The sequence below is a fragment of the Anabrus simplex genome, chromosome 6, assembly GCF_040414725.1.
Source record: "Anabrus simplex isolate iqAnaSimp1 chromosome 6, ASM4041472v1, whole genome shotgun sequence".
NCBI classification, from domain to species: domain Eukaryota; kingdom Metazoa; phylum Arthropoda; class Insecta; order Orthoptera; family Tettigoniidae; genus Anabrus; species Anabrus simplex.
The window spans coordinates 335,396,811-335,421,764 of record NC_090270.1 but is presented as its reverse complement, the minus strand read 5'-3'; the positions used below and the strand labels follow the sequence as shown (position 1 = coordinate 335,421,764).

At 40.9% G+C, this 24,954-nt stretch overlaps 1 protein-coding gene across 1 annotated transcript in view; it reads right to left on the bottom strand.

Moving 5' to 3' along the window:
* Window positions 1–24,954, bottom strand: part of LOC136876016 (kinesin-like protein KIF19) — a 379,867-nt gene that overhangs the window by 75,812 nt on the left and 279,101 nt on the right. The window contains exons 8-9 of the mRNA XM_068228307.1: window positions 17,328–17,585; window positions 2,478–2,689 (exon numbers count right to left, since the gene is read on the bottom strand). Coding sequence (XP_068084408.1) covers window positions 2,478–2,689; window positions 17,328–17,585 — 470 coding nt within the window. The remainder of the gene's footprint in view (window positions 1–2,477; window positions 2,690–17,327; window positions 17,586–24,954) is intronic.

The window sequence follows — 24,954 nt, the reverse complement described above, 5'->3', positions numbered from 1 at the left end:
CAAGTTGTATTTCTATGGATAAAACAAATATCCCTTACGTGAGGGAATGACTGGCTATGAAAACATCGTTTTTTTTGCTAGAGGCTTTACGTTACACTGACATGGATAGGTCTTATGGCGACGATGGGATAGGAAAGGCTTAGGAGTTGGAAGGAAGCGGCCGTGGCCTCAATTAAGGTACAGCCCCAGCATTTGCCTGGTGTGAAAATGGGAAACAAAGGAAAACCATCTTTAGGGCTGCTGACAGTGGGATTCCAACCCACTATCTCCCAGATACAAGCTCACAGCCGCGTGCCCCTAACCGCACAGCCAACTCGCCCGGTGCTATGAAAACGAATGCTACCTAGCGGTTTGTAGCCTTTCATCAGTTTGTGTACTGCGTCAATTGATGGACTACTTTAGTGATAGTGAAGGCAATCCGAGAAAATATATTGTCACGAAGGAAGTACTTATGTAGGATTCCACACTGCTGAGGCGTAAGAACCGGAATACTTTGATTAATAACAAATTTAACAGTATGTTTAGAATATTTCAAATTACTTCATAATATATGTAGTTGCATGCTTTGCAATAGGAACAGATTTCATTCCCCTCATATAGTTCAGGCCCAGAACCTTTTCCCGACACATATTTTCTACTTTGTCTCAAGAGTTTGGATTTATATTTAATTGATAGTTCATAATCCTGCTCTCTGAAATGTGTAGAGTATACAAAACTATGTTGGGTTGGTGAGAAATTAGCACAACTATGGTAATTTTTAATAATTTTTAATAATTGAGTACAATATTTCTTTGGAGATTTCTCTCATTAGGGAAATCTGTGAAAACCTGCACCTTCTTCCTTCGATGTTTGCATGGTTGCAACCATACACAATACAGTAAATCATGTTTTCACTTAGTTATCGTTTACAGTAGTTAAATATACCGAACCAATAGTTGCACTGTCTGATTCTGTTACACCTTCTAACAGTGCACAGGAGACGACTCGCTGACGTCACTCGCTCAAGCGTTGTAGCCATTTCTTGCTTATATCTCCTAAACAATATAAAATAATACGTTTGGGTTTTCAGCATGTTGATTAAAATTGAATACTGTATTCAATGAGCTAAGAAAATAAAACTCCAAAATAAGTTGCCTGGGCCTTTAATACATGGAGCGCGCTATTGGAAATGATGAGTGACAAAGTGAACTTTGGACAACTATTGCATGTTATAAATATCATTCGGTATTGATGGTTATCAAGAAATACAACGATTGCGGACCACAGTTTTGTATACGTACCAGTTGTAAATGTGGAATGCCACTTGATCAGTGCTGGCGAAGAACGCAACAGCACAGCATCACTGCAACTGTTATTTTCTTGTAACGGTTTCATTCAGCAATGGTTGTGTTCCAGAAACGATTGCAATGAAATGGTTGTGTCGTATCTCTCCCAGCTCTAATAGAGACATGAGACCGACAAGGTCGTACCATGTGAGATGACAGCCTTCTAATGAATGATGTGCTCTCATTATCCCCTTATTGACAGTCCCACTATGGTGTGCAACACAGATTTCTACTTTTAAAAGGATTAGCAAGTTTTATGTCAATGAAATGAGTTTTCAGATGAGAGGATTTTTCTACCTCAACATGTTTTATCATGTTTTTACAGTAATATGTTAATCATGATCATTGTCTTTTAATCCCACACATTTTATTAGATGGTCTTTTTTTAAAATATTTTTTTTTTGCTAGTTGCTTTACGTCGCACCGACACAGGTAGGTCTTATGGCGCCGATGGAATAGGAAAGGGCTAGGAGTGGGAAGGAAGCGTCTGTGGCCTTAATTAAGGTACAGCCCCAGCATTTGCCTGGTGTGAAAATGGGAAACCACAGAAAACCATTTTCAGGGCTGCCGACAGTGGGGTTCGAACCTACTATCTCTCGAATACTGGATACTGGCTGCACTTAAGCGACTGCAGCTATCGAGCTCAGTCTTTTTATATTGAAAAAAGGATAATATTAAACATTTTTATTTGTTACATTTGGACAACTATTCCTACTTCCTGGATCATTACAATGAATTTTAAATACTACTGTTCTTATTCTTTATAAATATAGTGATGTTTTCATGAAATATTATATTTACTGTCTGAAAAACTCTTAATTTTGTAGTTCAATTTTTTTAGTGCATGAAGAAGTTAAAAAATCATCAAAAGGAACATATTCTGACTGTAGATAGATTACTGAATAAAATGCAACCTTCGTTTCTCCTATAAAATTTAGCAGTAATCTGGGTGAAAGACGAATGTTCTTTCCTAGTTGGAACACAGATCTAAAAAAAAGGTCATTTTGTAGACAGCATGATTAAGAGAAATGACTCCTTGCATGGCCAGGAGATTGGTGAGCTTAACTTGGAGGATAAAGGAGAATGTCATATTTTGTCATGAGCTGTTAAACTCCTAGTATAATCTACTTCTCTCGAAAATGAGTGAATTACCTTAGTCTCATTTGCTCCTTGAATGTTGTCACAATTTCATCCCTGAGCAGCTTCAGCTCCGTCCCCACACCCTTGTGCGTTGTGATGTCTCCTGACCGTGGGCGCTCCTCTTGCATCTTTGTACGTAGTCGAGCAATTTCTGCTCTCAGTTCACTGATGATTGCTCGATATTGTGACACATGGTATGACACATCCAGAATGTTACGTTCCACCTGTTGAAGATTAATCATATTCAAAAAGAGTTTTGGATATCACATAACCATTTGAAAAATAAATAAAAATAAAGATTTTTTTTCACAGTTTGCTTTACATTGCACCGACTCAGATAGGTCTTATGACGATGATGGGATAGGGCCAGGAATGGGTAGGAAGCAACCGTGGCCTTAATTAAAGTAGTGGGGTTTAAACCCACTATCTGCTGAATCCTACTGTAGCTTATATCTATGTGATCCAAACCACACAGCTACATGCTCAGGAAAAAAATAAAATTCTGTTGATGATTCATATCGATTTCATGAAATTCTATAAAGAGAATGTCTTGATTACAAGTAGAGAGAAAGAGAACAAATCTTTTGAATGACCTTAGTACCATTCACATAGTGGCATTGCAAATCTTTGCAATTCAGTATTGAATTCTCTCAGTACAATATGGAACCTAACATTACTATTCAACAAACAGACTTTGTAGGTCTCTCTGGGGATCAGTAGTAAAACGTCTGCCTCTGAACCCCAAAAGAGCCTGCAGAGGTCGGATTTTTGAAGGACAGTAAAAGTCAATCAATCAATCACTACTGATCTGCATTTAGGACAGTCACCCAGGTGGCAGATTCCCTATCTGTTTCCTAGCCTTTTCTTAAATGATTGCAAAGAAATTGGAAATTTATTGAACATCACCCTTGGTAAGTTATTCCAATCCCTAACTCCCCTTCCTATAAACGAATATTTGCCCCAATTTGTCCTCTTGAATTCCAACTTTATCTTCATATTGTGATCTTTCCTACTTTTAAAGACACCATCCAAACTTATTCGTCTACTGATGTCCTCCCATGCCATCTCTCCACTGACAGCTCGGAACATACCACTTATGATGTAGATGTTGATTCCCATAGGGAATCAGAAATAATTGTTCCGAATGAGTAAATTTATAATACCAATATAAATGGTCCATTATTGGACATTATAAATTTTCCAGCTAACTCATTCCTGGTTGCCAGCGTTTCGCCCCCATGTGCTAGGCTGGGCTCATCAGTTGGTACCTAGCACACCTACCAAGACGCTGGATAGTGCACACCGTGGAGGCCACTGCGTAGGCTAATTGTAGCCACCGGCAGTGCCAATGCACTATGAGAGACGGTATGCACTATCCAGCGTCTTGGTAGGTGTGCTAGGTACCAACTGATGAGCCCAACCTAGCACACGGGGGCAAAATGCTGGCAACCAGGAATGAGTTAGCTGGAAAATTTATAATGTCCAATTACGGACCATTTATACTGGTATTATAAATTTACTCATTCGGAACAACTATTTCTGATTCCCTATGGGAAACAACATCTACATCATCTGATGGCCAAGCAGGCATCAATTTTTACTAATGAGACAACGTCTCTCATAGTGCATTGGCACTGCCGGTGGCTACAATTAGCCTACGCAGTGGCCTCCACGGTATGCACTATCCAGCGTCTTGGTAGGTGTGCTAGGTACCAACTGATGAGCCCAGCCTAGCACACGGGGGCGAAACGCTGGCAACCAGGAATGAGTTAGCTGGAAAATTGATAATGTCCAATAACGGACCATTTATATTGGTATTATATTGGTAACATACCACTTAGTCGAGCAGCTCGTCTCCTTTCTACCAAGTCCTCCCAGCCCAAACTTTGCAACATTTTTGTAACGCTACTCTTTTGTCGGAAATCACCCAGAATAAATCGAGCTGCTTTTCTTTGGATTTTTTCCAGTTTCTGAATCAAGTAATCCTGGTAAGGGTTCCATACACTGGAACCATACTCAAGTTGAGGTTTCACCAGAGACAAATATGCTCTCTCCTTTACATCCTTTTGGCATGCAATATCATAAATGATGTTGACAAAATATATTAAAACTTTGTAAGCCATAAACTAGTCCAAGAGATTCATTTCTTGCCATCTGGTGGAGTAAACCAGAACAATGAAATTGACATGCTGGCAATCGAAATGGCATAAAATAAAAAGAGCTTGCACATGGTATATTTGAGGTCATATCCTTCTTCTTCTTCTTCTTCTTCTTCTTCTTGTCATTATTATTATTATTATTATTATTATTATTATTACTATTATTATTATTATTATTAACAGACATTGTAGACATAAAGCAATGCTAGACTTATCAGTAATTCAAATCACTAAAACAGGAATAGATGGAAGGAATGCAGATCACCAAGTGTTGAGATAATGAAGAGTAGGAATGTTTCACTCCATTTATACAAAAAGGATTCCTAGGATTCATTTCTCTGGCAGTTCAAGGATTTAAATTCTGGTCACAGAGTTGGAACACGGTCTATTCAGGCTTGTGAGTATAACTGAGTAGCAATTTGTGAATGCTAAAAAATGTATGTGGTCAGATGACACCCCAGTATCTTTGAACTGGGCAGCAGTTACCCTGCCACTGAACTGTATGAGTTGAGTAATAAATTATGTTTAACTTTTTTCAAGCTTTTACAATACACTCTATAATCCTCATGGCATATGCGATTCAAAGTTCATTGATGTAGAAATATTCATGGAAAGACTTGTTTTGAAAAGGGAGAGCACAAAAGGGTAAGTTTTCTGTTTTTCTCCTTAGCAATAAGAAATGAAAATCCTCAGCCTGTTTCCAGTCATTTCACCGGGTTAGGAATGTAATGAATGAAGCCACCATCTAGCGGTGGGGATAGGAATTGTGCCGGCTGCCAAAGCCTGTCCCACTCCTCTTGAGCAGTGATTAATGACTGTTATATGAAATGTTATTGGAGAGTGTTGCTGGAATGAAAGATGACAGGGAAAACTGGAGTACCTGGAGAAAAACCTGTCCCACCTCTGCTTTGTCCAGGACATTTCTCACATGGAGTGACCGGGATTTTAAGCAACATGAAATATTGGGGCAATTTCAAACTATGTCACAGCACTTTTGGTAGCAAGCAACCTTGTAGTTTGACGTGACTGTTGATATTATGATTATAGCCTCAGAACCTCCAGATTTACGTAGAATCCAACCACAGTGATGTGACTTTTCATTTCAAAATACCATATACATTGGGTGGGATTTGAATTGCAGACACCTGGGTGAGAAGCTAGTGACCATGACAAAATATATGGGATGTGTGACAGTGGGCTGAATATTAAAGGTAAACTTAAAAACAAGAAAATACACCCAATGGTACAGCAGATACATGACCTTCTATGCTTCTAATATCTAAAGATCTTAGAGGGAGGTCCATGTACTGCCTGCCAGGGCGGGATAAAGGGGGTGGTTGCCATGGAAACGAGGGTGGGGCAACTGCAGTTGCCATGGAGATAAATCTTTTGGCCAGCTCGTCTTGCTTGGAGTTACAAGTCGTCCATTTTATGACCGTATCGATGAGTATAATCAAGAAGTGGTATAATCGACTTAGTGGTCGAAACATGTTCTGTAAGTGTTAATATATATTCAATTTTGCCTGAGGCAAAAAATAAAGTATCGATTAGGTGGTTCTTTATATTAACTTCTTGCTTGGAGTTGCCAGACCTCTCACTTCTGAGTGAGATCTTATCGCAAGCAGTTCAGTGCGAGTGGCATTCTATTTCTGTTTCTGTTTTGTGGCCTTTAGTAAGTATCTAATGGTATTTTAAATACTAATTATGTACAATTATTGTATTTCAATATATATTTTGAGTACGATAAATACTCCTGGAGGGAGAGGGAGGCCCAGAACTCGTCCACCTCATGAAAAAAATACCGCCGGCCGTGGTGTGACAATTCATCACTAAGGAAGAGAAATACTATGTACCGCAAGGTAATTCTTTGAAGAGGTGGCTAAGAGTTGTTCAGAAAGGAATACTCCCTTAAGTCCATTCCAGAGAGTCCAGGAACGCACTGCCAAAGCTCTTAGATTTAGCAAAAGTACTGTGACAAGAGTTACGATGGAGAAATATAATAAGTCAGAAGAGCGGTCATCCAAACTGTCCACGCCTGGAAAGATGCTGCCTAGAACTTTCAGAATTACAAAGCTGCATTTGTTTAAAGAGGTTGCTATTCACCATCACAATATTCCTATTACTCCAGGAGGGAACACCCAACAATTCAAAAGCTGCTATTTACACTTCCGAACGACTTATTTAAAGGCAGTTACTCTTCCTTAGTGAAAGTGGTTCATAACCTTGATTTTGAATATAAAACTATTAACAGTAGGAAGCTGCTGTTGGAGAGAGGTGACATAGTAGCTCTAAGGAGTATGTTCCTGCAGAAGATTCAAAGGCAGGATGTAATGTCTAATGTGTGGCTAGATGAGACGTAGGTCAATGCTGGCCATTCCAGAAATAATGGCTGGACTGATGACTTTCTCAAAGGAAGGACACGAGGCTGACATATTTGAGCACCTTCAAATACCATCGGACTGTGCCAGGATCGAACCTGCTAAGTTGGGATGAGAAGGCCAGCGCACTACAGTCTGAGCTTATCAGCCTGGCCCCTGTTAAAGATAACGGAACATGAGACCAAGTCAGTCACAGCCTGGCCAGGTAGTTTACAACAGAACACAGCGGGCTGAATGAATGAGGGAACAAGTGAGCCGGAAGCGAGGGATAAGAGAAAGGAATGCTGGAATGTGGCATCATCATGCAATGCTCCTCCCTCTTTAGCCAGGCTGGGCGATGCTGGCTCCAGAATCACTTTAGCGTGGCTCCCAACTGCAGGAAATGAACTTGCGAATGAAGCTGCAAAAGAAGTGGCACTTTTACCACCTACAGCTATGAACGTACCTGCTACGGACATTTTTTCTCAGCTATGTTGAACCATCTTGGCATCCTGGGAATCAGAGTAGCTATCTGTTGGAAATCCTAACAAGCTGAGGGCAATTAAGAAGACAACTGCCATGTGATGGTCCTCTTTCCAGCCTTCGCGGAGAGAGGCCATAGTTTTTTGTAAGCTGAGGATAGGTCATGGAAGATCTACGCACTCTTACCTCCTAAAGAGGGAACACCCCCCAGTGTGTTCTTACGCCATGGCCCACATCCTCACAGAGTGTGAAAATCTCTCTGGCCTAAGACGGAACTTTGGCCCGCAGGAAACACTCCAATTCATACCAGCCGATGATGCGACTACTGCTGATCTCGTCATTTGCTTAATGTCTGAGAGTATATTAATCAAGGGCCTCTTCTTCTTCTTTGTTGTCTTCGCTGTCGTGAGTGGGTCAACATTTGTTGGCTTTTTCTTTTAGCCCAATATTCCTTCATACACAGTGAATGGGTGTGTTTTTGTTGCAGGGACCATACATGTCAGTTAGTCTTTCTCTCATAATTCTCAAAACCGCGTGTGAATGATTTTTCTGATTTTGTCTTGGTCCAGTAGGTTTGGTGATCCTAATTCCTTCAGACTATCAGCCCCATCTTCACGCTAATTGTAGGGGAAAGTGAAAAAATATAGTCTTTGGAAAACTGGGTGTGCTTCCCAGCTCTTGAATTCCTAGATGTTATTATTGTTCGGACAATGGTGGGTTCAAACCTTATCATCAGCAGCCCTTGTTTTTCATAATTTCCCATTTTCACACAAGGCATATGATATCGTTGTGTCTTACCTAAGGCCACGACTGCTACCTGCACAGTCTTGGCCCTCTCCCAACCTTCTGTCTTAAAAACATGATAGTGTTGATGTGATGTTAAGACCACTATTAAACAAAAATAAACCCATGGTGTTTCTTGATTCCTTGAGAAAAAGGATCCTGTGTTTTGTATATTACATACCAATTGTGAAATTTCCTACTTTATGAATCTGGCTAGCATTTATTTCCCTGTTTCGTGACATAATTTGTAGCGTTTCTTTGTTCATAAACTGTTCATAAGTCCAAAGAAAAGCAGCTTGATTTGTTCTGGGTGATTTCTGTCAAAGGAGTAGCATTACAAAAATTTTGCGTAATTTGGGAGAAAGTAGACGAGCTGTTCGACCAAGTGGTATGTTTCGAGCTGTCAGTGGAGAGATGGTTTTGAATGACATTATTACAAGATTATGTTTGAGTGGTGTTTTTGAAAGTATGAAAGATCACAGTATGAAGATAAAGTTGGAATTTGAGAAGACGATTTGAGGCAAATATTTGTTTATATGAAGAGGAGTTAGGGATTGAAGTAATTTACCAAGGGAGATGTTCAATAACTGCAATTATTTAAGAAAATACTAGGTAAACGATAGGGAATCTGCCATATCAGCGAATGCCCTAAATGCAGATCAGTGGTGATTGATTGAAATTTGCCACTAATGTAGAGAGGTCTTTGTCTGTTCTGTTTGTAGCAACTTGATCTGGTGGTTTTATTCATTAAGAATGTGTATATTCTGTGAGTCAGTCTGTTTGAGACCATTCTTTATAAGTACCCCACGAATTGTATTCTTCGCATGTGGATTGTGTCTGTAATTTTTTTATGTTCTTTCCAGTTTTATAAAATCTTTTCATTTTTTACTTTTTAATTCATTTCCGAAATTATCTGTTTAATAAATAGTTTTAATTTTTTACATTTTTCATCTTTCCTTTCCCTTAATTTGTTTGGAGAGGATGGTTACCTCGCTGAACTTCCTCTTAAAACAACCACCACCACCACCACCACCACCACCACCACCACCACCACCACCACCACCACCACCACCACCACCACCACCACCACCACCACCACAGAGAATGAAAATGAATATGCTCAGTTAGAAAATGAGTCAGCTGGGAAAGCTAAAATGGGACACCTTAACCCTAGATAATCCCAGAGGATCCAGACTGCAATAGTGCACATAGACATGAAGAAATTATCCCCCTCCCCACCTAAAATTATTTAGAAACAAGCAAGATACTCGTGCTTCACTACGGTATTATAATGAAATTTATAATTGAATGCTTAATGTTTTATATACACTGACTGACAGAGCAAATGCAACACCAAGAAGGAGTGGTCAGAACTTTATGCCAATTGCAGGGTAGACTGACGTCACTGAGGTATGCTCATGATGAGAAATGCGCCGCTGTGCTGCGCACGTAGCGAACGATAACTGGAACACGGCGTTGGCGAATGACCCACTTCGTACCGTGATTTCTCAGCCGACAGTCATTGTAGAACGTGTTGTCGTGTGCCACAGGACACGTGTATAGCTAAGAATGCCAGGCCGCCGTCAACGGAGGCATTTCCAGCAGACAGACGACTTTACGAGGGGTATGGTGATCGGGCTGAGAAGGGCAGGTTGGTCGCTTCGTCAAATCGCAGCCGATACCCATAGGGATGTGTCCACGGTGCAGCGCCTGTGGCGAAGATGGTTGGCGCAGGGACATGTGGCACGTGCGAGGGGTCCAGGTGCAGCCCGAGTGACGTCAGCACGCGAGGATCGGCGCATCCGCCGCCAAGCGGTGGCAGCCCCGCACGCCACGTCAACCGCCATTCTTCAGCATGTGCAAGACACCCTGGCTGTTCCAATATCGACCAGAACAATTTCCCGTCGATTGGTTGAAGGAGGCCTGCACCCCCGGCGTCCGCTCAGAAGACTACCATTGACTCCACAGCATAGACGTGCACGCCTGGCATGGTGCCGGGCTAGAGCGATTTGGATGAGGGAATGGCGGAACGTCGTGTTCTCCGATGAGTCACGCTTCTGTTCTGTCAGTGATAGTCACCGCAGACGAGTGTGGCGTCGGCGTGGAGAAAGGTCAAATCCGGCAGTAACTGTGGAGCGCCCTACCGCTAGACAACGCGGCATCATGGTTTGGGGCGCTATTGCGTATGATTCCACGTCACCTCTAGTGCGTATTCAAGGCACGTTAAATGCCCACCGCTACGTGCAGCATGTGCTGCGGCCGGTGGCACTCCCGTACCTTCAGGGGCTGCCCAATGCTCTGTTTCAGCAGGATAATGCCCTCCCACACACTGCTCGCATCTCCCAACAGGCTCTACGAGGTGTGCAGATGCTTCCGTGGCCAGCGTACTCTCCGGATCTCTCACCAATCGAACACGTGTGGGATCTCATTGGACGCCGTTTGCAAACTCTGCCCCAGCCTCGTACGGACGACCAACTGTGGCAAATGGTTGACAGAGAATGGAGAACCATCCCTCAGGACACCATCCGCACTCTTATTGATTCTGTACCTCGACGTGTTTCTGCGTGCATCGCTGCTCGCGGTGGTCCTACATCCTACTGAGTCGATGCCGTGCGCATTGTGTAACCTGCATATCGGTTTGAAGTAAACATCAATTATTCGTCCGTGCCGTCTCTGTTTTTTCCCCAACTTTCATCCCTTTCGAACCACTCCTTCTTGGTGTTGCATTTGCTCTGTCAGTCAGTGTATAATCCGCGATCTAACTCTTTTCCTGAGAGAATCCGCTAAAATTCGTGATCTGACTCGTTTTCTAAGAGATTACGGCAAAGTTCCTCCCATTTTTCAATCTTCCTTTCCAGCAATCAATTTCGTACTTCCCGGGCTAGATCCAGATATTCCACCCGGTCAGTTGAGTCCCTAAATCTTTGCCATCTTTCCCTATAAGCATTTTTAATATGAATCAAATCCTTGAGGAGATCCGGCGTGGTGTCGTCTTGGGTGCCTTAGCGGTACTGAACCCGCGGCCGGAATGCAATCGTAGTCATTACCCGTCCAGGACCCGTTTCCAGCGCGGTCCGCACATTTTGACGACGGTTCAGAACATTATTATTATTATTAGGCTGAGTGATATTAGTTGAATTTAGGTTAATAATAATAATAATAATAATAATAATAATAATAATAATAATATTGATGGTCTGGAACCCGCAGCAGGATGCAAGAACGCTACTTGGCGGTAAATTACATCTGTTACCATTGTCATTGCTGACAATGTGACCAGCACCATCGTCGCGCGTGGGCAAGTGTGCGAGATTTCTGGCGACACGAATGATATACTTCCGTGCATTATTGACCTTATTATAGAGGTGAACAACTGTACGGTCAATATCATTCCTATCCTTTATTTCAAATGTGTTTAATTTTTTATTTATATGCCAGGAGAGAATACTGTAATCTAACTTTATGTTCTCCAAAGGAAAAGATGGTTCTTGAAAACGAACCCAGGAAAGATTGAAAATGATCAGTTTATGATCAGAATAAGTACATTATGAACAGTAAAATAAACTGAACTCAGCTCCTTTTTCACCCCATCGCCGTTGTTGATTTACGGCCCCCCCCCAAAAAAAAGAGAACGCGTGTTTCCTTATGTTTAAAATAGATTCCAAATACCAATGTTCACATCTGTTACCTTCAGTTCTGAGATATAAATATCCCCATAAAAAAGAATTCACTTTTTTCACTTCCTTTCACTCTCCCCCCCCCCCTTAAGTGAATTTCCCGTTAAAAATACTTGTTTCTTTAATAGTACAGGATCTTCCAAATACCAATTATCACGACTCTAACATCTTCAGTTTTTGAGATATGTGTCCTCATAAAAGGAATTAGACTACTTTTCACCCTACCCCCCAGGATGATTTCCCCCCAAAACGCTTTTTCTTTGTTTTTAAAGCAGATCCAAATACTCATTTTCACGTCTGTAACAACTTCAGTTTTTATTAGATGTAAGTATACTCATACAATTAATTCAATTAAATTTTCGATTCTTTCACCTCCCCCCTTCATTGGATTTTCCGAGAATACGTGTTTCTTTACTTTTAAAGCAGATTACAAATACCAATTTTCACGTCTGCAAAATGTTTTGTTTTTGAGATAATAGTATCCTCATACAAATAATTCATCTAATTTTTCAATTTCCCTCCCCCCTTTAGGTGGATTTCCGAAAAAAAATACTTATTCCTTTATTTTTAAAGGAGATTCCAAATATCAAATTTCACGTCTGTAAAATCTTCAGCTTTTGAAATATAAGTATCCTAATTAAAATAATTCAACCCCATTTTCAGTGACTTTGACCCCTCCACCCAAGTGGTTTTTCAGAAAACAAAAGTACATGTTTCTTTATTTTTAGTAGAGATAAAAAAAACTATTTTTCACTTCGGTAATATGTTAGGTTTTTGAGATATACTGTAGAAATGCTCATTTTAAATTTTCACCCCCTTTTTAGTTCCCCGTAAGTGGAGTTTCCAAAAACAAATCACCTATGTTTCTTTACTTTTACAGGAGATTCCAAGTACCAATTTTTATGTCTGTAACATTTTACGTTTCTGAGATATACTGTAGATATAGTCTTTCTAAAAATTCACCCCAAATTGTCACTCCTGTTTAACCCCCATTAATTGCATTTTCCAAAAACAAAAAAATACGTGTTTCTTTATTTTCAAAGGAGATCCCAAATACCAATTTTCAGGCCTGTAATATCTCTGTTTCTGAGATATAAGTATCCTCATTTAAGGCATTCAACCCCTTTACACCCTTTTTCACCCCTCCTATTGGGATTTTCCAAATATGTGTTTCCTTATTTTTAAAGATGTTTCTAAATACCAATTTTCACATCTGTAAACTTATAAAGTTTTAAGATATAGATACACTCATTTTAAAATTTCACCCCCCCCCCCCTTTTCACCCCCTTAGCGACGGAATACCCAAAAATCCTCTCTTAGCGAGCACCTACATGTTAATATGAATGTATTCCAAAATTTCATTACTTTATGTCCAGTAGTTTTGGCTGGGCGATGATGAATCAGTCGGTCAGTCAGTGAGTCAGTCAGGACAAGTTATGTATATAGATTATGTCACGTTTTACAAGCAAAGAATCCAGAAGAAACCAAAATAATTGGAGGTTGGAATGCACAATGTCCATTTAAGAGCGGCAGCTCTAGGTTGATTTAGATCTACTGGAAAGATGGAAAAGAATTAGCACTTTGAAATCAGAGTTCAAGTGCAGGCTAATAACTTCACATGCACGGCTTCCTACATTTTTTTAACAGTTCGTGCTTAATATTTCAAATCGACGTGATCTCTAATAATGCGTAATAATAATAAAAAAAACCAAATGAAACCAATTTGCTGATGACATGGCACTAATTGCCCAAGATATCTCTGATGCACAAAAGTAACTTGAACTACTACAAGAACAAGCAGCGAAAATTGTATTACAAATCTTGTTTGAGAAAACAAAATTTTTGACCGACATCAAAATCACATCAAATGAACTTCTAATAGGCAATAACAAGATCTTTACAGAAAACGAATTTAAGTATTTAGGTGAATGGATTACAGCAAACTGTAACAAAAATAAATCTATTGAACCTAGACTCCAGAAAGTGGAGATTGCTTTTTAGTTAACAAAAAATGTATACAACAAAAGGAGCCTCTCCTGGAACTGCAGAATCCACCATTATACAACTGTAATCAAACCTGAGTGCCTCCGTGGCTCAGACGGCAGCGCGTCAGCCTCTCACCGCTGGATACCGTGGTTCAAATCCCGGTCACTCCATGTGAGATTTGTGCTGGACAAAGCAGAGGCGGGACAGGTTTTTCTCCGGGTACTCCGGTTTTCCCTGTCATCTTTCATTCTAGCAACACTCTCCATTCTCATTTCATAGCATATATCAGTGGCGACCCCATCGTACTAATAGCCTATATCTGCTTCATTCATTCCATTCCTGACCCGGTCAATGACTGGAAAACAGGTTGTAGGTTTTCATTTTCATTTTTAATCAAACCTGAAGCACTCCGTGCTCGAGAGACGCTCAATCTCCAACACAAACCACTAAAACACCAAATAGAAGTGAAAGAACGTAAAATAATGAGAACATCCTTGGGCCTAGAAACAAAGGCGGTGCATTATCCAAATCCTAACACAGGAATATATAAAGAAATTCCCAAAACCACAGACACAATGTAAATGCGAAGAATTCAATTCATGGGACACTTAGAAAGAATGGACCCGAACAGACTACCGTACAAAATACATTCATAAAGAACAAGGGTGTCCGCCTCTGTGGTGTAGTGGTTAGCGTGATTAGCTGCCACCCCCGGAGGTCCGGGTTCGATTCCCGGCTCTGCCACGAAATTTGAAAAGTGGTACGAGGGCTGGAACGGGGTCCACTCAGCCTCGGGAGGTCAACTGAGTAGAGGTGGGTTCGATTCCCACCTCAGCCATCCTGGAAGTGGTTTTCCGTCGTTTCCCACTTCTCCTCCAGGCGAATGCCGGGATGGTACCTAACTTAAGGCCACGGCCGCTTCCTTCCTTCATCCTTGCCTATCCCTTCCAATCTTCCCATCCCCCTACAAGGCCCCTGTTCACCATAGCAGGTGAGGCCGCCTGGGCGAGGTACTGGTCATACTCCCCAGTTGTATCCCCCGACCAAGAGTCTGAAGCTCCAGGACACTGCCCTTGAGGCGGTAGAGGTGGGATCCCTCGCTGAGTCCGAGGGAAAAGCCGAACCTGGAGGGTAAACAGATGATGATGATGATGAAGAACAAGGGTACTAGACAGAATTGGTACAAGCTTACAGAAAAAGACCTGGAGGCATTAGGATCACCAAATATACTTGCCCGGAATGAAATGAGGAAAATTACTCACACACGGGATTCGAGGAAGAAGAGAAGACTACACAACATACATGGTCAGAGCAACAAAAACAGATCCAATCGCTGCGCATGAAGGAATACTGGACCAACAGGAAGGCTAGAAAGTGTTGATTTGGCGTGGTCCTAAGCGACCCCTTCGATAAGAAAAGGAAGAAGAAGAAACCAATGTACTTGCATTTATTTTCATAAGATCTAGCTCAAAGCATCTAGGGTCAAGAAGTAGGACATAAAGGCCTACTTCGGCATATATTGCAGCACGTAAATATGCCTACGACTTGCTATGTCCTGGGTTGGAAGTCAGGTTACGACGAAGAGTCGAATAAAAAACGACATTTACTTTTTACTACTGTTCTCCAAGTGGCTGAAGACAAGATCTGCCTTTAACTGATAAAAATCATGGTAGTCGGTGAACAGAAAATCTCCGACATATCACTGGAGAATCCTTACTAATGTGAGAATGACCGAGCAAGCGGCTATGTGGTTCGGGTCAGAAAGTTATCAAGTTGCATTCGGGAGATAGAGGGTTCGAATCCCACTATTCGCAGCTCTGAACGTGGTTTTCCTTCCCATTTTCACACCAGCCAAATGCTGGGGCTGTACCTTAATTAAGGTCACGGCTCCTTCCTTCCCACTCCTAGCCTCTCCTATCCCTTACATTACAGACTATAAATTTAATTTGCTGTTTTGACGGTTCAACTCTTACAATAGTAGCCTATATGTATTTATATTAATGTAAGAGTCTCCTATACCATCGTGACCTATCTGCGTAGGTGCGACGTAAAGCAACTTATATAGGAATATAAGAATGGGATTCAAATATAAAAATCAAAAACGAAATCGGTGTTGCAGGAAGTAATGTTTCCGAAATAAAAACATCCTGTGTACAACTGTGTCCTCCGAATCGAAACTAGTCGGTGTGTTACCGTTACCGCTTCTGCGGTCTCGAAGGCTGGACTCTAAGGACCTTCGCCAACGAACTGTCTACAATGAATGGATGTATCTCCGTCACTGGCTACAGAGCATGAATTCCGTAGAAAATACTATTTTTCTCCGTCATTTGAAGAGTAAGCGAAATTGTGTACATGACGAAAAATACTTAAAGTGAAGCGGCGTTTCACATAATATAGTCCACAGATTTTACATATAATGAATAGTGTAAATGAAAATTGAAAAGAAACCTCTTCTTGTCTTCCTATAAGCACACAGTCTGTTCAGTGATTTTCACATGATATGCATATCAAAACGTGCTCCTGGACGATTAGACTAAATATGAAGTTTGGTTGAGATATAACCAATAGCGTAAAAAAATATATTGAAAAACTCTTCTTTCATTCCTACAAACCCCCAGTCTATTCCGTGTATGCATATTGAAACCTGCTCCTGGATGATTAGACTCTAAATATGAAGGTTGATCGAAATATAATTAATAGCCTAATGTAAGAGAAAATGAAAAAAAGTCTTCTAGTCTTCCTATAAACCCCCAGTCTGTTCGGTGATTTTTAAATGATATGCACATCAAATGGTCCTGAATAAGTAGACTCTAAATGTGAAGTTTGGTCAAGATATAATCAATAATGTAAAATAAAAATAAAAGAAATCTCTTCTGGTCTTCCTATAAACCCCCAGCCTTTGCAGTGATTTTTAAATATGTATATCGAAACCTACTCCTGGATGAGTAGACTCTAAATACGACGTTTAGTTGAGATCTATTCAACCGTTTATCTGTGATGGTGGAACAAAAAGACAAACACACGAAAGCAAAAACTATTGATGTGATCTTGGGTTGACCTAAAACGGATAAATATATCAAAATTTGGCGAAATAAATAACATTACAGACAGCGGAACCCCTAGAATTTTATTTGTAAGACTAAGACATATTTCTTTAATGTTTCACCACACTCTTTCAGCTGTCTACTGATTTTATTATATGTGTTGAACGCCAATTTAACTATAGGTAATAGCAGCCTTAAGCGACCAATGCAACCTTCTCTCATAATGCTCTCCAGATTTTGTGCTTCTTAGTTGGAGTTACAAAGTTTTGGTGACATAAACATGATTCGAATGAATCAGAACTTCTTGATGCCACAGGATCATAAGGAGTGTTACCATATATACTTAGCAGAGTGAACTTCATTTGTAACCTACCTTGTTGGAGATATTCTTGGCCCGATCAGCGTACAGCAGAGTATTTCGACTCTCCTCTTTGTGCCTGACAGCAGGGCTCACATGAGCCACCATTACTGTTCGGCAGTTGCCGCTCAGAGCGTCCTTCAAGAGGCGAGTAAGTTTGGAGTCGCGGTAGTTGACATATCGAGCTCCACCGGATAAGGCGTTTATGCAGTTCCCAAGAGCTAACAGGGAGCGATTGATGTGAGCTCCTTCCTGGAGTCTTTTACCTCGATTCTGTAACATAGGAAACAAGACATTTCATATGTTTAAAGTTTATAGAGACTTAGAGTGAGTTTTCACATGTCTATTTGTGTAAGGTACATAAAGTAGGTGCTCGAGAGTGTTCAAGGTTTGTTTCCCGTTGATATCCCTCAAATGGTATTATACTTCTGTGAGACAACTACCGGACTTTTTGGGGGCCATCTCCTCTCATTCCGAGGTTCTGATTCATTCTCCCTTTGTGTACCTTTCAGTTGGAGTGTTGGCTCCATGCAGTGAAGGTGAAGTGCCGTTTGCTCTCTTTGAGCTTCAGTAAAAGCACGGCAAGTTCGCTGCGCCATCTCGCAGACGTATGATACCAGTTACGTGGCTATCGTTTGTGAGAGTTGTTAATCAATATTTTGGGTTTATTATGCTTTAATATAATGCAACTTGTAGGATTTCAACAAGATATAGCAGATATCTTGGATTCAGGGGTTCAAATGGACTGTATCGCGATTGACCTGTCTAAAGCATTTAATAGGGTTGATCATGGGAGACTACTGGCAAAAATGAGTGCAATTGGACTAGACAAACGAGTGACTGAATGGGTGGCTATATTTCTAGAAAATAGATCTCAAAGAATTAGAGTAGGCAAAGCTTATCTGACCCTGTAATAACTAAGAGGGGAATTCCTCAAGGTAGTATTATTGGACCTTTTTTTTGCTACTTGCTTTACGTCGCACCGACACAGATAGGTCTTATGGCGACGAAGGGATGGGAAAGGCCTAGGAGTTGGAAGGAAGCGGCCGTGGCAGTAGTATAATTGGATGGTTCGGGCGCCACCTCCACCTCAGGCTCCCAGTGGCCACCTCCACCTCCACCTCAGCCAGAGGCCTCCCAGTGGCCTCCTCCACCTCAGCCAGAGGCCTCTTCCAGTGCTGCCAACTTAACCTAACTAGCGCGAAATTTGAATTTCTAAACAAAGCCACGTGCTTTTTGACAGACAACAACGCACCGCTAACCTCAGTACTGCCATCTTGACGGGCCTAAACCTCAGTAGTGCCAACTTAACCTCACAAGCGCGAGGTAAACAAAGCCACGTGCTTTTTGACAGCCACGTGCTTTTTGACAGATTTGTAAACAAAGCCACGTGCTTTTTGACAGCCACGTGCTTTTTGACAGATTTGTAAACAAAGCCACGTGCTTTTTGACAGCTGTCATCGACAACAACGCATCGCAAACCTCAGTACTACCATCTTGACGGGCCTAAACCCCAGTAGTGCCAACTTAACCTAACTAGCATGAGGTAAACAAAGCCACGTGTTTTTTGACAGCCACGTGCTTTTTGACAGATTTGTAAACAAAGCCACGTGCTTTTTGACAGACAACAACGCATCGCTAACCTCAGTACTGCCATCTTGACGGGAATAAACCTCGGTGGTACCAACTTAACCTAACTAGCTCGAGATAAACAAAGCCACGTGCTTTTTGACAGCCACGTGCTGTTTTGACAGCTGTCATCCGCCATCTTTAAACTACAGAGCGCTGTGCTGCCCTCTTTCGTCACCTGTCATCGGCAGTGCTGCCATCTTGACGGGCCTAAACCTTAGTGCTACCAACTTAACCTCACTAGCTCGAGATAAACAAATCCACGTGCTTTTTGACAGCCACGTGCTTTTTTGACAGCTGTCATCCGCCATCTTTAATCCATAGAGCACAGTGCTGCCCTCTTTAGCTACTTACCTTTGAAATGTGGTGGCGGATAATTTGAAAAAATGCTTTTTTGACAGCAGCCATCTTTGAGCGCCGTGCTACACTCTTTAGCTAGTTACCTGTGGTGGCAGGCAATTCCACATGACAGCAGTCATCTTTAATCAAGAGAGCACCGTGCTGCCCTCTATGTGGTGGCGGCAAATTGAAAAATTCTACATGCTCTTGTTTGGAAACAAACTCACGCGCTTTTTTGACAGCCGTCATCCGCCATCTTTAATCAACAGAGCACAGTGCTGTACTCTTTAGCTAGATACCTTTGAAATGTGGTGGCGGCAATTTGAAAAATTCTATGTGCTCTTGTTGGGAAACAAAGCCACGTGCTTTTTTGACAGCTGTCATCCGCCATCTTTAATCAATAGAGCACTGTGCTGCTATCATGCGGGCAATTTCGTCAGCTGTCATCCGCCATCTTTAATCCAGAGAGAACAGTGCTGCACTCTATGTGGCGGCGGTAAATTCCACGTGCTTTACAAACCCATGTGCTTTTCTGACAGCTGTCATCCGCCATCTTTAATCTAGAGAGAACAGTGCTGCACTCTATGTGGTGGCGGTAAATTCCACGTGCTTTACAAACCTATGCGCTTTTCTGTCATCCACCATCTTTAATCTAGAGAGAACAGTGCTGCACTCTATGCGGTGGCGGCAAATTCTACGTGCTTTACAAACCTATGCGCTTTTCTGTCATCCACCATCTTTAATCTAGAGAGAACAGTGCTGCACTCTATGTGGTGGCGGCAAATTCTACGTGCTTTACAAACCTATGCGCTTTTCTGTCATCCACCATCTTTAATCTAGAGAGAACAGTGCTGCACTCTATGTGGTGGCGGCAAATTCTACGTGCTCTTATTTGGAAACAAATTCTACTCGCTCTTCAGCTGTCATCCACCATCTTTAATCAAGAGAGCACCGTGCTGCCCTCTTTGTGGTGGCGGATAATTTGAAAAAATTCTTTTCGACAAGCAGCCATCTTTAATCCAGAGAGAACAGTGCTGCCCTCTTTAGCTACTTACCTTTGAGGCGGTTAATTTGAAAAATTCTTTTCGACAAGCTGCCATCTTTAATCCAGAGAGAACAGTGCTGCCCTCTTTAGCTACTTACCTTTGAGGCGGTTAATTTGAAAAATTCTAGCTGCCATCTTTAATGAAAAGGGCATCGTGGTGCTATCTTGCGGGTAATATTTTACGTCACAGCTGTCATCCACCATCTTGCATTGCTAACCTTAGTGCTGCCCTCTTTAGCTACTTACCTTTGACAAGCTGTCACCCGCCATATTGCATCGCAAACCTCAGTGCTGCACTCTATGTGGTGGCGGATAACTTGAAAAAATCTTTTTGACAAGCAGTCATCTTTAATCCAGAGAGAACAGTGCTACCATCTTTAGCTACTGCTATCTTACATCGCTTACCTCGCTGCTGTACTCTATGTGGTGGCGGTTAATTCGAACAACTTTAATCACGCATCGGGTAAGCTAGAGTAAGCACGTGCTGCAGTGATGACGTTATCATGCATGTTTAAACCCGTTCGTTGACTAAAAGCTTTAGTCTTCGGGGAACAGTGATAGAGTGTGGAGTGCAAACATGACGAAAACATTAATAGTTGATGTGCAAGGCTTTAAAGTAAACGGAAACAAGTTTGTGTTTAAAGAGGTGGCTGTGTTAGATTGCTGTGTGTTGTGGGCACCAAAACTTGTTAGTTTAGTATTTAGTCCACCGTTCCCTTACTGTTTGCAAACAGATGAAGATAAAAAGCAGACTCAGTGGATTGAAAACAATTTAGGTTTGAAGTGGGAAGAAAAAGGAATACCTTATCGTTTTCTACCTTTAATGATGAATGCACATTTGTCAAGAGCAGATCTTGTTCTTTTAAAGGGTTGTGAAAAGAAAGAATGGTTGCGTGATTTTCTACCATCATCATGTGAAGTTATCGACATGCATGAATTGGGGTGCCCATCATTTAAAACTCTTCCGAAAGAGCATAGTAGAGAAACAACTAAACAGTCTTTACAACATGTATGCATGCTCTTTGATTGGTTGTGTCGCAGTGCATGCCGGGAAGTGAACAACATATGTAAACTGCAGTGTCGAAATAACCTTAGTGTAAAAGAAACATTTGTAGAGTAAAGACATCATGTCATTTCTAACAGATACTAAGCGTAACGCAGTTGAAAAGGCGATCGTAAAGTTTTATGCATGCAAAAAGAAACTAAACACTTTTACTGAAGAAGAGTTAAATGCATTACCAAAGGTATTTTTGGTCAATGTAGCTGCGAATGCTGTAAAGAAGATTTGGGATAAGGTGCCTCGTGAGTGGACTCAAGATCCTGTTTTGTCAGAGCTTCAAACGTGTAGTTTACATCATGAACACGTGAGTTTAGCTAGAAGACCTTCTGTGAGACAGTGCCGTACATGTCAACTAATTAAACTGTATCACGGACCTAAAACTAACGAGTTGTCTTCGCTTATAAACACTTATCATGGCTGTGGAGAGAGTAAACAAGGAAAAGGTGAAGAAACGTGCTGGGAGAAAGATGAGGAAGCATGTTGGGCGTGGACTCATCAATAGAGTGATTGATCTTCTTTTCTTCGTGCTTCATCTCCCCTGCGGCCCTAGAACACATTCGCCTGATACGTAGTTACATGCTGCCTGCATGTCGTGTAGCTGTTAAAATCTGCTTCGTAAAGTTATGCTGTGTGTTATTACCTAGTGCTTTAGCTGCTCAGAAGAATATAGCAGCACTTGTCGTTGTTGGTGCAATAAAACGAAAACTGAGTGACAAAGACCGTAAAATAAACAAAGGATAAAAATGTATGTATATAGTCTAAAATAAATATGAATTGTCAAAACATATTACAGGTGTTGTTTAATCCTACAGCATGTCCTAGTGACTTAGAAGAAAGGAAACGTAGAGGATTAAAAGAAAACACACATAAGATTTAAAGTACATCCTCTTTATTAATCCATGAATTAAAGCTGTTATTAAAACCAAGCCATTTAACATACAGTTTATTACCACGACGTCGAATAACACGTTCAACTAAATAGTGATCAGGATATTTTGTTTTCTGCAGTTCTTCGATGTAGAATCCTCCTTCAATAGGCTGTCCTCTGAGATCGCGAAGTAAATACGTAACTGGATTAGTAAGCTTAACACTTCTGATTTGAAAAATTTCAGTGCTCCAGTTAGGTGTGTATCCTTTTGCAAAGATAGACTTGTGTTTGCTGATGCGAACGAAATCACCTTCTTTAAAGCGATAGCGACGTGGATCAGCTGTTTTGATTACAAGATGAATAGCATCTAGACGAGGTGTATTCTTTGTAACAAGACGTGGCTTTGTTCCGATAGTGCGATGAGGTGTATCGTTGTAGGTAGATAAAAGTCTAGGTAGCAGATCAATCCAACGATATGAACCTTGCGCTGTAAATTCTCGCCACATCATTGTTTGAGTGTACGATTAAAGCGTTCTACAACACTTGCCTTGAGATTACTGAACGTAGAGTAGTGTTGAATGCCAAGTAACTTGAGGTAAGAAGAAAAATCCTTGTTGTAAAACTCTTTACCTTGATCAGTTTGAAGAAGCCTTGGGCAGCGTTTCGATTCTTCAACAATATGTTTAAATGCTTCTTTAACTTGAGCTGCTGTTTTAGAACGCACGGGCTGTGCAAAAGCAAACTTTGAGTACACATCGATAACAGTAAGTAGATACTTATAGCCCTTATTACTAGAAGCATATGGAATCATTTCTACTAAGTCTGCTTGCCAGAGATCATCTTTTCCTCGTGTAATAACGCGTCTGCGACAGTAGGTGCGACGTGCTGGTTTATGTAACTCATGTGCGATGTTTACCTTTACAGGTGAGATCTTCTCTTGACGAGCCATTACAAAATAATACCGGCATAACGTAGTTCTCTTTCTATTTCTAGAATTTCTGATCCGTGACCCGTGTGACCAGCCTCTTGCGATGCTCTTAAAAGTTGTAATCGTTCAACGAGTAAGTTTGGGTCATTCCAGTATCTTACATCCACATACGGCAACAAAGGCTTGTAGATAACGTCTAGACTACGTGCAGTCGGAAACAGCTTAGAAATAAACTCACGATACTTGTAAATCTTATTCGCATTTACAGCTTCTGTTCTCTTGTAATTACGTCGTGTTGCATCAGTAGCAAAAAGTATTGCTTTATACTTTTTAAGATCATCTTGTAAAATTATATCCTTGTCAGGTATTCGTGAGAAAAGAAGTTCTAAGAGTCCTTTCGTAGGTTTATAGGTAACACCTTTTACAATGAGTTTGTTGCTATTAATCTTAACATTTGAATTTCCTATCCGGAAACAGTCATCTTCGTAGCGAATACCATAGGTAGTGTCAGTTTGTCCTGTAAAAAGTTTTTCTATATAAGGTGCAAAGAGAGATCCATAGGTATCTTGAATAAAAGTTCTAAACTGATTGCGATACTCTGGTGTAATCATCACCTCAGACAAAGATGGTAGATTTTGCGTCGATGTAGTAGGTGTTTCTGCAATAACATCTGTAGTTAAAAACTCAACACGCTTAGATGGTGATGCATAATTAAGTTCTTCTTCTTCTTCTTCCTTATCTTCCTCTTCTTGATCTACGTCCTGCTTCTTCTCTTCCGTATCTTCTTCATGCTTTTCTTCTTCATGCTTCTCTTTATGATATGATGTTTGCATAGAAGCAAAACTTGAAGTAGACTGCGGTAATGAAGTAGAATTAAAAATTTCTTTGAGTGGTGTACTTAGTTGTGTTTTTAAAAATAAATCCGTGTCTGCTTGAATACGTTTAAGCTCTTTAAATTTCCGTCGAATATTGTTTCGAGCTTGGATGATATGTTTTGTGATCTCCTTGCTAGATGTTAACATGATGGTGGTTTTTAATCAAGTAGTTACTGTAATTCTGTGTTAATGCATATAAAATGATCGAAACCCATGCGATATCGTCCATGCTGTACATCACTTTCTTTATCAATAACTAAAAAGCTGTAACGGTGTAATGACCAACATTTAGCACACATACGTTTAAAGTCATCGAATGTCATATCAGTGTCAACATGATCGTTATACACATGTCGCATGTTGCGCTCATCTTGCCGAAAAAGCACAATAACATTTGCGTTGTCGCGTATCAACTGCTTGGGCACACGAGAATAGGTTTGGCACAAATAGATGCAATCAACATATTTATGTCGACCCATACTAAAGAATGCACGAATAACGTTTTGCTGTTCTGTTGCGACATCATCAAAGATCATTAGAGAATTAGGAAGCACATCGTCTGGTGATGGTACTTGCTCATGTGAATTAAATTTAAAATATCTTATTCCATCTTTAACTAGATCGTGCATTACAGTTTGTAGAATAGTATATAGCGGCTGATAGAGTGACTTTGCGAAAACGTAAATATTCTCGAAGCGTATACCATTTACAGAAGTAATAAGTGTGAGTAAAAGATTTGTTTTACCACATCCCGACGGACCTGATATAATACATCGAACAGTAAAAGGAAACAACGTTCCATGACGTTTTCTTGTAGTTGTACTAGAACTAGGTAAGAGATGTGGTACAATGTCGGTAACAGGTAGCGTGTCTTGCTGCTTTATAATCTTCATGATAA